The 13,467-nt window shown below is 36.0% G+C and overlaps 1 protein-coding gene across 1 annotated transcript in view; it reads left to right on the top strand.

Moving 5' to 3' along the window:
• The window catches only part of TACR3 (tachykinin receptor 3), a 37,668-nt gene extending 24,971 nt beyond the window's left edge, over positions 1-12,697 (top strand). Inside the window, exons 4-5 of the mRNA XM_063157998.1 lie at positions 7,541-7,737; positions 10,593-12,697. Coding sequence (XP_063014068.1) covers positions 7,541-7,737; positions 10,593-10,908 — 513 coding nt within the window. The 3' untranslated portion in view covers positions 10,909-12,697. The remainder of the gene's footprint in view (positions 1-7,540; positions 7,738-10,592) is intronic.
• Positions 12,698-13,467: the final 770 nt, after the last annotated feature.

Here is a 13,467-nt window from a genome sequence, read left to right as displayed (position 1 = left end):
GAGGACTGCAGAGCCAAGACCTGTATATTCAGCAGAACAGAACTGCAGTTCCAGTACTACACCCACACACTTTGGCATTTGTTACAGGATGCTCTTCATGTCAAAACAAAATGTAACTCCAGCACAGGTTTTTTCTGAGTTCAAGCAGAAATCTACGCACCTCCACACAGAGGGGTGTCTGTGTTATGTCTATTAATGCCTTCTCCTAACAAATCCAATCCTTTTACTCAAGAATATAATTCTTTAGAATTAATAATTCTGTATTACAACCTATTCAAAGCACCTTTATTTAATTACTCATTTTCTGGGGTTGGATAGAAGTAATTTATTTCCCCAGGTTTTAAAGCAGGTTTCCTAGGAAACAGTTTCAGCCACCCTGGCATGGGTCAGCTTATACTTTATTCCACAAACTGGGATACCACAGGAATATCAAACCAGTGCAATAATGACCAATGTATTGACCACTATGGCCAAGCCATGTGGATACTTTATTACTTGAAGGAATGCTTGTCTCGACAAAAATAAATGCTTGTCAAGATAATGACACGCCTGATACTTTTCATCAATAATTGACCAGAGCACGTAGCACTTTTTATTGACCAAGTATTCCCAAAGTATTCTGCATGCGAGTTACAAGTCTATTTCTCCTAATAAATTCACAACCTTGTACAGTCATTTGAAGAATGACAAAAATAAACTAGGTGCATTAAATTCAAAATATAAACCTCAACATCACTGACATTACCAGTTTCATTTGAAGTCAATTCATATGAAAATGGACTGGGGAACAACATTAAAATTTTTTGCCCTTTTTTTTTTCTTAGGTGGTAATAGAAGTTTTTTCTTCAGACTTTGAAAGAGAAGATGCTCTTACCACTGCAAATGCGTAATTAGGATGGCAACTAAAAAATAGCTTTAACTGTGTTTTTCTCTAACAGAATTTAGTCATGCAATTTACATAAGTACAGTTCAGGAATAATTCATAGTTATTTTCTTAACAACAGAAAAGAGAAGAGGTTTTTCAAACTATGTAGGAAACAATCTGCATTACTTCTCATTATTTTCTTGTGCCAAAATTCTAGAGAAATATGGTAGACATTCAAATGGCTTCTAATTATATAAATCACTTATTTGATTCCCCTAGGTGAATAAGGTGGAAATAAAACAATTCCAACAGTAGTCTTTCCATATGAAATAAGAGTCTGTGTTCCTATTCTGAACATAACAAAAGGTACCCATTTCATTTTAGGTTCAGGAGGACAGGTTTCATTATAAGGAGCCCACATAAAGTAAAACACAAGTAGAATAGTATGCAACTTTTGCATAAATCATTGGCATAATTCATCATAGCATTAGTTGGTTATTGCAGTGTCCAATACATAAGAATAATTTTCAAAAGAGAACATTCACTAGTGCCATTCCTTCAGAAGTCTTACATGGAAAATTAATTTAAACATTGAGCCTACAATGAGGATTAAAGGTTCCAGAACACTTTCAGAATTGTGTCAAAGTGGACTTCAGAATTAATTACCCCTATCAGAAAAAAAAAAAAAAAAAAAAAAAAAAGATTATTTTATTTCCCCCCACACCAAATCACATATTTGGTTGTAGGCATGGAAATGAATTTGCCCCATCATTCACTCCCAGTAAAAAGGAAAATATTGTAAAATAAGTGGTGGTATGAATCTTAAGCACAAAAGCACTCAATCAGTTTTTCTACTTTTTCCAAGAACTAGATCTCAGGGGCATAATCATGCCCTCATGCCCAATAACACCAATCCCACAACAAGCACTCAGAGTCATTTTCTAAAGAACATAAACTTCTTATGCCACTCAATGCTTAAGACCAAGACAATGATACAAGGCCACCTACCTTTACTTGCTGTCTAGCTTACAGAAAACTCTCTTAGGCTGAGTAGCAGACATGAGCCTATTGCCTAACACTCAACAATCTCCTGTGCGAAAGTGAGACATCTCTTCTTTGATTAAGTAGCAAAATTTGTGGGAACTTTTCCTCCTTACCCCCAGTCAGATGCTTGTAAAATCACATATTCTCAAGGAAAATAAAACTCTGAGCAAAATATTTACCTCTTCTTTGCAATGGAACGGATATTTCTTGACACGCTGAGAGAAACTCAAAATCCCTGTCAAACCTTCTGTGTTGTATGAAGCTTTGGGGGGAAATAATTTAAACCAGCAGTAGCTAAGACCATTCATAAAAAATGTCAGAATTGCTTTGGTTTGAGGGGAGTCCGACATTGGGGAATTTGGAAGAAAGCAAACTAATTTAAAACTACTTCACTCTAGACAAGAATATATTTTTCAACTTCTGAGTTTAACTAAAAAGTAAATGGTTATTAATTCTGTTTGCACCAAGGGATTATGCAAATTGAAATTAAAAACAGTGTCTTTATTTCAAGTAGCTGAGAAAAACAGATGGAAAACATAAGTCAGAAGACTCAAGCATCTGGAGCACTGGAATTGGCAAATACCTTGTCTGGCTGAAAGACTTCCAAGCATTCTCATACTTTCTCCTCCTAAATGTGCGTCTCCTTCAACTATTGATAATCCATCCTTTCCTATGGGCTGAAAGAATACAGAAAATCCCTGAGTGAGTCAAAGCACTTGGTACCTCAGAAGTCAGCTCCATCTCTGTACTATTGCCAGAAGAATTACCTTTGAATCCTAAATTTCTTGAAGAAGAGAGATAGTTTACTCCAAATAAGCTTCATGGAGAACAAAAGGCATATTGGTGTTCCTTTCTCTCTGGTGCCTAAGTGCCATGTATGTCCCCAGGACTGGGAAGTGGATTTACTGACTGCATCCTAACATGCTTGGAGAAATATTTTGTGAAATATTAGTGTGGTATTTTACTTCTCCCAAGAGTACAGGGCCAAAGTTATGATTCCAGGGATTATCTGTGAACTGCGTTTAAGCTGTGTTCATGAATAAAAAACATCCAGGAGAGGGTAAACAAGACATTCTTACACTCCATGGGTTCTTAAATCATTTGCTTCTCGTTCATATCTGCATAACACCCAGGAGTAAAAGTTCTGAAAGTAATTGTTCTGTGTGACATAAGTGGAAATGAAATCAAAAGCCAAATTCCTGTACTTGTATAAGCAGCAGTATCAAAGATGCCTTAGAAAGGCAATAAGGAGCTGCAGAGAAGATTGAAAAGGAAATGATTGCAGGGTCCAAGTCTTAGGTATTGCTGGCAATTCATTGCCTTGCAATGTGAATTGCTATATTCCTCCAGCAGCAACTGAGTCTCTCAGAACAGTATATGTTATTCCCAATATTTCAAGAGCTGCTCTCAATGCTACATCTTAAACCAGACTACTCTTCTAGCTATTCTTCATGCAAAATAAAAACAGTATGGAAAAATAAATGTACTTGCTGGTTTTTCTAAGTGCAGCAGAATCTATTAGCTCCTTTTCACTTTTACTTTTCCAAATGTTTCACAGCAAAAGCAAACTTGCAAGTTCCAATTCCAACGAACTTACATCAGTTTTGCTCTTTCATATACATTGTTTTTCTCATTACATTCATTAATGAAAGAATGTTTCTTACTCAGAAAGGATTTAAGGAATGGATAAAGACCAGAAAGCACATAAATTAGCTTTTTCTAGACAGAGTTTTTCTTAGACATAGGCAGCAGTGCATCAGTGTCAGCAGAACTGGTTGATGAAAACCAACGTATAAAAATAAATACCTTGATTTTACATTTACAAATCGAGCCTCAAGACTTGCATGAAGGTTGCACAACTAGGAGACTCAGTACAACTCATTTAACAAAAGTATTGCCTAGAACAGAAAAAAATCCTCTTTCCTCCAGTCATGCTGCCCACAATATACACAGAGGGAGACTGAACAGAACACCAGGAGAAAATGGTGCCACTGGGACAAAAGATTTTGACTGCAATTCACATTTTGGAAAGCTCTATGGTGAAATGGTGGCAGGAACAGAGCTAGATTTTAAGCTAAGTAACTGAATTCAGTCATTTTCTTGCTTTAGAAATGTTTCCTAATGCACAAGAGAAAACCTTTCTAATGAATTCTATGCAACTCAGAACAGAAGGAAAAGCAACTGAAAAATAGTAATATCTCAAAAAGTGAAACAGAACAGACCTATTAAAAAGAGTTGGGTTTTTTTCAGTCACAGGTTTAAGCAGTCAAAAAACAACTGAAGGTCCTTTATATTCGACAGTTGGACCTGTAAAGTCTCACTGGGGTTTCTTCATGAAACACCACAGTGTACTGGGAAAAGACAATCAAGTTTTTGTGGTAAATTCTTACTGGGCCTGTTTGTTTTACTTTCTCTGTTGGTTTACAGGCAGTTGTTCATCAGAATTTATTCCAAGTAAACTCAAGGTGCCCTGGGTTTAAAGACCTTGAAGTCACTTTCAGTTCATAGTTATTGATATAATGAAGAAATGAAACTTTATACTGGAAAGACCAACACTACAGACAAGAACTGCAGCCATAAAATGCAAGGTATGGCCTTGCAGTGTGTGCCTCTCTCTGAAAGGGAAAAGGACATGGGAAATAATCTCCCTCCTCCTCCTGATTCTTTTTTTTCCCTCCATTTTTGCCAACACATAGTCATTCTTAGATGATGACATGAGAACAGACTAGGTCTTTTTGATTCCTCTCACAATTTTTGCATTTGACTTCAAATTTAACCTTAATTGCCTTCTGTTTCCAACAATTTTACACCACACAGACTTCCAACATCTCCCTTATCTAATCCTAGGAAATATGACAATAAGTGCACTGTACTATATAAATACTTAAAATGACATGCAAACCTGAATGATTAAGAATGTAATGTGCTTCACTGTCTGTCATTCAAGTGACTCATTACTTCACAAATTAAATCAAACACTAATGTCCATCTAAAATCATCTGTAGCTTGTTATCTAGTTTGACTATTTGCTTCAGAAATTCCTGCTTTCAGAAGGATGATGACTTAATATTTAATCATGGATTTCCAGAGAGAAACAGCAAAGAAAGCCTTATACGAATCTCACTCTTTTAAACTATGAGTATTTTGTTTTAAACAAAAGAGTAACCTTGCAGGGAAAGATGCAATTCTCTGGGGGTGATTTGGCATCTTTCATTTCAAAACTTAAAACATTCAAAATTAGAACTGAATTGCCTGAAATTGTGACAAGAAAAATTTTGGATTTTCTTTGCAGGGTAAAAGTTAGTTTGGGATTTCTGGTCCCTTGAAGAAAACCTGAAATGTTGTATTTAATAGTAATTTAAACTGAAACTTCATTCCTTCAAATTTAATTTGTGCATCAGCTGAAATCTAAAAGCTGGTTTTCGTACAGCTTGTGAAGGTTTATTAGCTTTAGGAGACCTTTAAGCAGACTCTAGACTCTTCTTGCCTTGCCCTTCAATATCTCACAGAAAACTAGACAATGAGCATTTGGATGTCAGAAAAATGACAAACAACTTTCCTTTGGAAAAAAATTTACACAATTGAGTATGCCAAACAGGCAACATGGACTCTTTCTGTGATTTCTAGCACCTCTGGGGCATGAGTGACATGGATTAAACTACAACACATTAAACTCAACCAGATTAAGCTACATTTGTTGCTGGGATGCTTTACTGTTTTGGTTCTCAAGCACTGCACAGATGAACTGTAAGCTGTAAATACAGATTGACCTGTTTACACTCTGAAAATTTGGACACAAAATCCTTTCGTTCAGTACCTATGATATTCCTAATTCTAGGAACAGTTTCACATGCACAGCTGGAACTGCAAGGCCTGCTAATTAAATATCAAAATAAATAATGAAGACTCTCAAGTGTTCTGAAATTACAGAAGTCCTGAAAGGTGCTGAAGTAACACTTATCATTCCTGACAGATCTATAAAAACACAACAACATGCAAAGGGCACCCGTAAATCAATGACAGGGAGTTGAAGTAACATGGTAAAACTACAGAATTAAGACTTCCATCTATACAATGTGTGCAAGGCAGAGGTGTAAGTCCCCAGCAGAACAGTGGAAGTTACGTCAAAAGCAATGAAATAGCAATGCCATTTAATGATAGACTGATTTGACAACATATCTTATGCATCACTTCACATACATAGTTTAGTCCAGAAATTTCTGTCCACATAAAATCATAAATAACCTTTTCCCCCCTACCCCATAAATCACATATAGAGTCACATAAACTTCTATATATGCCTAGACACAGATACACAGACATACCTGTGAAAGGTAAAAGTGATATCATGTTTTGGTGTGTTGCCTTCCTTTATTAAACTGATCTTCCTACTCACAGGATGATTTATAGTTAACTGATGAAAAGCGCTTCAGAAGAACCAATTATTATAAATGTTTATATTTGGCCAGATGCCTCTTTTTTGCCTTTAAATGATGATCAGTGCATATATATAACAATAAGCATTCTTATAAGCAAAATCTTGCACATTACAGTCCCATCCAGCAAGAAAGATTGTTAATTGGTGCCAGCTATTAAAGGAAAAATTGCTTTATGCTTCCCATAGGAAGATGTAATGAGAGTTAAGGAGGATACCATAACATTTTTATGTAAAATCATTTAATTATGTTAGTCGGAATTTCATAAAAACATGAAACAAAGACATGTAAGTATGGCAAATTTCAGCTGTTTGGATTTTTCCCTCGGTAAAACTAAAAACAGTATGAAATGGCACTTTGTACAGAGAAAATACAGGAACTGTTCATAGAGATCCCTGTTATTCCTCAGTATTCACAAGTACAAATGAACAAGAGACTTCCCAGCATGGATCTATCATGTCTAGTTCCATTTCAGCTACAAAAAGAAAACCTGTGGTGTAAACATGTGACATATTGTGCTGAAAATGGTAGCTGGACTAGTATTTGACATAACTGAAAAGAGAAATAACGGGAGTGAAATTTTTACATGCGTTGCAAGTTGTCCTCACGTGTTTGGAGCACAAAGCAGAGCCCCTCTTCATTTGTGCTCACTGGAAACTATGGTAGCTAACAGATGTTGTGATGCCTGCGGAAAACAACAAATAAGGATCACCAGCCAAGGGAATTGTTAGGCTCTGAAATTACACAGGATGCTGCAGTTGCTCATTTCCTACAACTTAGCGATATTCAAATCACATCTAAAAATTTGGGACAAGAAATAGACTTGCAGACCACAACAAAAATAGACAGCAAGTTCAATAAAGGCCAAAATGACGTGTCTGAATAAAACACTCTGTTACCTTATGCCATGGTTACATGTACAGAAAAGAAGTGATATCTAATATAGCCAAATACATTACTTGCAAAAATCAATACAAATAATGTCAGGAAAGGTTTTCTTGCTATGTTTCTTCACAAAAAGAGGATCTCCAGTCAAGAAAAAAATAATAGAGTCAGATTAAAAGGAAAAACTATATAAAAGCATATTCAGCTCTCCTTTGACTAACTTTAAAAATTCATTACAAGAAAATTATTAACGGATGTTGAAATGCTAGCCCAAACTAAAAAGGCTTAATACCATTATTATTTCTTTCAGGTGGTAAAAATGATGATTGTGGTTGTGCTGACATTTGCCATCTGCTGGCTGCCCTACCACATTTACTTCATAGTCACTGGCATCTATCAACAATTAAACCGGTGGAAATACATTCAGCAAATCTATTTAGCCAGCTTTTGGCTTGCCATGAGCTCTACAATGTACAATCCCATTATCTACTGCTGTCTTAATAAGAGGTAAGAGTTGGTTATGAAATGAGGTGCATAACTTCACTAAGAACATAAACTGCTTAAATGGAAAAAAGACACAGATTTTTCACTTAAACAGATTCCAGTTAGCAGGGAAAAAACAAAATTTAAAAAAAAAAAAAACCTTTTTTAAGGTTTGTACTTGAAAAGAAGCCCCAAAAACCCAGAGGCAGACTTCCAGTAAACATTCTGGGCTACTTGAAATTTGAGAGCAAATTGCAGTTTTCAGAAACCAGTCCTTTCCATGTGCACCCCCAAAATTTTTTTTAAAAAATCTATAGCATTTTAATGGTTTTGGTTTGCAAAATATAAAAATAAAGAAGATGTTAATTAGTGATATAGAGTGCAAGCTGTATGTTCACCAATTGTATACCAAATTTTGTTTTGCTGGAAGAATGCAATACAAAACGTGATTAACTGTGCTCTGTAGATCTCAGCATTAGATTTACACTGCGCTCCAAGATCTGCAATAGGCTGATAAATATTATACAAGTATTTATATTCTCATTATTTAACACTAAATCACAGTAGGGTTTGATAGCAGCACATTATGCTCTGAATTTCAAAGGTACTGCACCTATTGAGTTTGGTGACATTTTACAGATACTTGCTAGCCTGAGACTACTGCATTCCAGAATAGACTCAAATCTTTCATTTCACTTTATAAGACCAGGATCTACACAAACATCATCCTAGCCATCCTATTCACAAGTATTTCTTCTAGCATTATTGGATAAAGAACACCAGGAACAATTAATTACTTCACAAACTCAGTCAGTATGAATCAGTATTGATTAAGTAATCTTAAATATTATTTTAAATCTCTTTTGACTTCGCAGCCAGTGCAAAGTTTAATTACTGTCAAACTTCATAGCAATATTGCACGGTATTCCTAAACCCCAACTAAAGATCATGTAGTACTTGTCAAAAGGAATCTAATCAAAAATGAAGTGAACAAATCCTAACAAGTTTTTATTGGTGCAAAAACAGTGGCATCATCCTTCTTGATGAGGATAACATACAACAATTCCATTCATGATCTTTTAAAAACACAAGGCAATGACTAAATTCATAGAGCCTTCTGATGAGCTTTTCATCACTTACAACTGTTTAAAGACAAGGTAAAGTTTTAGCATGGCAGAACAAAACTAACTCAAATGGCAAATTTTCCATTAATTTCAACAGAAACCAGATTTCACTAAGTGTCCAGTGTCTGCAAAATCAAAGACAAGGAAAAATGAGGGCTCATTTTTTCAGTTACCACCATAAAACTTCTAAACCAATCCCATTTTCTTCAAAAACATTTTATGGCACAATTACAAAAGTATTTATAAAAAAATAATATCTCTGATGTGGCTTATGTTGACACTTGCAAACTGCAAAATTAAATGTCTGGATTCAAGAATACAGTCAAAGAAAAATTAATATTTTGAGATATACTAAAGGTCACCTTATTCAGAATTTGATGCAAGAATGAAATCCTGGTGTCAGTGCTCTTATAATTAAGTTCCATATTTAAATGAAGATACCAGAATATCTGCTTCCTTTTCATTAAATAGGAAAACAGAGCTTGTTGCTGGGAGTCAGATCAATTCATGCCTCTGCTGGATCTAGTATCAGACAGTTAGAACATCTATTCCCAGCATCATCTTCCAGGCTAATTAGGATATTACATATCTAGATAAAGAGAGCATTATTTCAAGATGAAGAAAAAACATGCCCTGAATTAGAAAGAGGATGGAAGGTGCCAAGAAAAGTAATACAGTTAAAAGATGGTTTGGTTTTACAATTCCGGTCCCTAAATCCATTTCCATTAGAGGCTCTTTCGGTATTTTTCCAAAATATGAACTGCATGTAAACAGAGAATGCTGAATAGCAACCTACCTGCTTGGTTGTCATCATGTGAGAACTCCATGGCAAACTTAAAAATTTGAGGAAGGAAAAGTCACTTCTGTGAGATCTGTTAACTTTAACTAAACACTTGATCTGAATTTTTACCTACAGTCATCACTGTGGTAGTTTAATCACTGCTCCAAAAAACTTACAGACAGGATAAACAACAGAGCTGATTGTTTAAACAGAACAAGAGCAGCAAGAAAAGGGAGAAAGATAAGCTTTAGATCAAGGTGAAAATGTGTTCTTTTTCCATTTATACACAGATACACAGAGAATTGCTTTTCTAATTAATATATTAAGCTTTTATTCTGGAAATGCATACATACAAAATGTAACAATGGTCTTTATGGTGAATCCCTGCCTCTGTAGGAGTATTGCAAACACTGATGCTCTAAAGCCTCAAAATGCCTGTTTATAGATTGCTCACATTTAGATTTCAACTTTCTAGGATCCTCTTAATTATTAAAAATTATTTTCCAAATATTTCACATGAACAATTATTAGTCATTAACTCATTCCCATATAAGCATCCCTGTTAGAGAGAAACACAGAAGGGATATTGAAATTTGGAAATTGGGATGGCACTTGACAGAAAAGTTACGAAGTTCCTTGCTGAAAGATATAGGTGCAGATCTCATTAGAGGTCAAATCAAAACAATTTCTGTGAAGACAGTTCTGTGAAAGTTAGTGTTTGTTTACTTTGCAGAGGCAAAAGACAGGAAATTCATTATAAGGAAAACACCACTGTTAAAATGCAGGACAGCATATAGAAAATCAAATTGAGATGAGTTGTTACCACTATCTTTTTTGTCCTACTCTGACTTCAGCCCATCCAGGCCTAGGGGCAGGATAACTGGCCAGTCAGTACCCTGGCAGCACTCTGTGCTTTCAGATGAAGGCCTGGGGCCTTGCAAGCCCAGGCTTTCACCAGGCTTCTTTCCTCGTAGGTTCCGAGCTGGCTTCAAGCGAGCTCTGCGCTGGTGCCCCTTCATTGAGGTGTCCAGCTATGAGGAGCTGGAGCTGAAGGCAGCCAGGTTCCACCCCACACGGCAGAGCAGCCTCTACGCTGTGTCCAGGATGGACTCCAGCATGACCGTGGTGTTGGACACCAACGATGGAGACAGCGTGCACGCCAGCCATAAGAAAAGAGCAGCTCCAAAAGACCTGAACTTCAATGGTTGCTCACAGAGGAATTCTAAGACTGTCTCCACGGCCTCAAGCCTCATCAGTTCACTGCATACATCAGCAGATGTTTATTCCTAAACATTTCTCTTTGCTACAAGGGCAACACTGGACAATGTTCTCCCACTTTGGGACTCGGAATCCATACCACAGGAAAGCAAACCAGATTCCACTAATAAACCCTACCTATAAATATTGTGAGACTTTTGGGAAATCTCTTCCCTTTTTTTGTTTTGGAGAGGAAAAGGAATTTGAAGACATGTGTGTATCTCCGTCCAAAAGCATAGTTGCACCTCAGCCACAAGAGTGTTTGTAGGGATTATCCAGAATAAACCAATGGCATTAAAAACTTTGTTTCAGTTGTCTCTGACCAGTGGCATTTATGTTTGACTTACCAAAATGTAACAGGCTCCTTTACTTATTGAAGCAGAAATGTACTGTGTTTTCCATTACGAGTGTATTAATTCTACAGTAACAAAATTACGTGATATTTGATTATAAAGATGTATTTATAATGAACACCTAATGAGCCCCAAGTCTATTAAGCTGTTTCACAATTTAGCTCCATTCCCAGACAAACAGATAAAATTAAGTTCACGTGAATGTAGTTCAGCTCTGTCTGCAACAGTAATTTTGCAAATATATATAAGAACATGACTAAGAGATAAGTTAATTCTACCAAAGTTTGCATATTAGCAAACATTAGATTCTAATGGGATTGTACTTTCAGGGGAATATGTTGCTTGGATGAATCTCTCATAGCTTTGTATCTTAGTTCTATGGGTAAGGTCTGTCTCAGTGACCTTAACAGAACCTTTCTGATTGACATAAGAAAGGCCAAAAGATTTTAAACTGGAGATTCATATATGAAAAAATAAGACTGTGGCAACAGACTCTTTTCTGCAGAAGATAAAGTAACAAGACTCAAGATGACAAACGTCCACTGGGAAAAAAACCCTAATTTGGGCTCTTTTCACAAATTTTCCATAGCTTGATGCATGTAAAAATACTCCTGTGCCTGCCTCTGAAAATATTCTAGGCATTCTTACACAGACATGTTTCCACTGACAAAATCCACTTACCATCACTGTTGCAGAGGAAGCTGATTGTAACAAAAAAAGGGACCAGAGAGCAGCCTTAGTTTTAGCTAAATGACTGTGTCAGTTGTATGGATAGACTGGTTTTATGAATGTTTGTTGTCAAACAGTTAATGAAAATACAAACACGAGTGTGAATGTCTTCCCCAGTTAGCCAAACCAGCACAGGACAGGGTATATCTGGCTGAATCCAACACAGTACCAAAGGTAAGCAATTAATAAAGCGACATTTGGAGAGAGAAAGGCTTGAGCTGGCTTTAGTCCACATCCCAGCAACCGGGGATGATCAGCATTGTGACCATGAGCATATCAAACAAGATCAGTAAAACAAGAATCATATTTGTATTGTGATTCATGTACATAGTCAATTGTTACGTTCTGCTAAGCGTTAGCTTGTACTTGTATAGTGATTGCAGTGCACTGTGGTATCACTAAATCAAAATCCTAAGGTCAAATATCCTCAAATACATAAACCTGATACATTAAATTCTCCATGTACAGAAAAACCGAAGAACCTGATCACAGAATATTGTACTCTTCCAAAAACGAATCACAATTCCAGTCTCACACTTTTTCTATCTATGGCCTGATATTAAACCCACTGAAACAATCCATTCCTTAATTACTTCCATTTTAAATGTTGGTCCATGCTTTTCAACAGACTACTTCTCTAAAAAAACAGGTATTTTCCAACATTGCAAGTGTCATGCTCTCATTTCTCCTTGTCTTTTTTTAGTGTGTAGTAATCCAGCAAGTGTCATGCAATGCCTATAAAATACTTGTGAATTTTTTCCCTTTAAATACTCTGTTTTAAGAACTTTAAATCTTCCCAGGTTTTTAGCAACTCTTTTAAGAAGATCCAGGATAGTCACATACAAACAAAAAATGATGCTAAGTATATTAACCTGATGGTGATGTACTACAAACACATGCTGTGAAGTCCTCTGTCTGCTCATGTACAACTTCTGAGAAACATAAATAGAGAAAATGTATACTTGTTAAATAAACAGTCTTTTCTAACAATGGCTATTACAAAATCAGTGTTGATAAATTTATTGTTTTTAAATGTAGACTATAAATTTTAAAAAGCTGTTTATAAAAGTACAGCAGCATAAATGTATAAAATATCATCTTCATGTAACATTTAGGATTTTTCATTGTCAAATATCAAGAAAGCAATGGTGGCCCCCTCACACTTGTACCTCTAGTGAAACAATTTCACTTTAGGTGTTTATGATAGGACGTCCTGAACAACTAATCCGTTGATAATATCTCTATATTTCATGGGCTAGAGGTATCAAAACACCCTCACCATTCCTATAGTTCTTCTGAAGTTACAGGATATTCCTGTAAAATAAATTGAGACATCTCTCCCTGTAATCACAGCACTGCTTTAACAAAACATTACAGTGATAATGTGGTGCAAATCAATCTGTGTCTCAGCCCCCAAGAACATGCAGGGCTACACACTTAAACAAGTAGCACAGCAAAAGCTGTGACTGACAGCAGCTTCCATACGAATTACTATTTCTGAACAAGCATT

Source organism: Melospiza melodia, chromosome 5 (genome assembly GCF_035770615.1).
Source record: "Melospiza melodia melodia isolate bMelMel2 chromosome 5, bMelMel2.pri, whole genome shotgun sequence".
Classification (NCBI taxonomy): domain Eukaryota; kingdom Metazoa; phylum Chordata; class Aves; order Passeriformes; family Passerellidae; genus Melospiza; species Melospiza melodia.
Note: the sequence above shows the minus strand (reverse complement) of the source record. Positions and strands in the feature narration are given on the sequence as shown.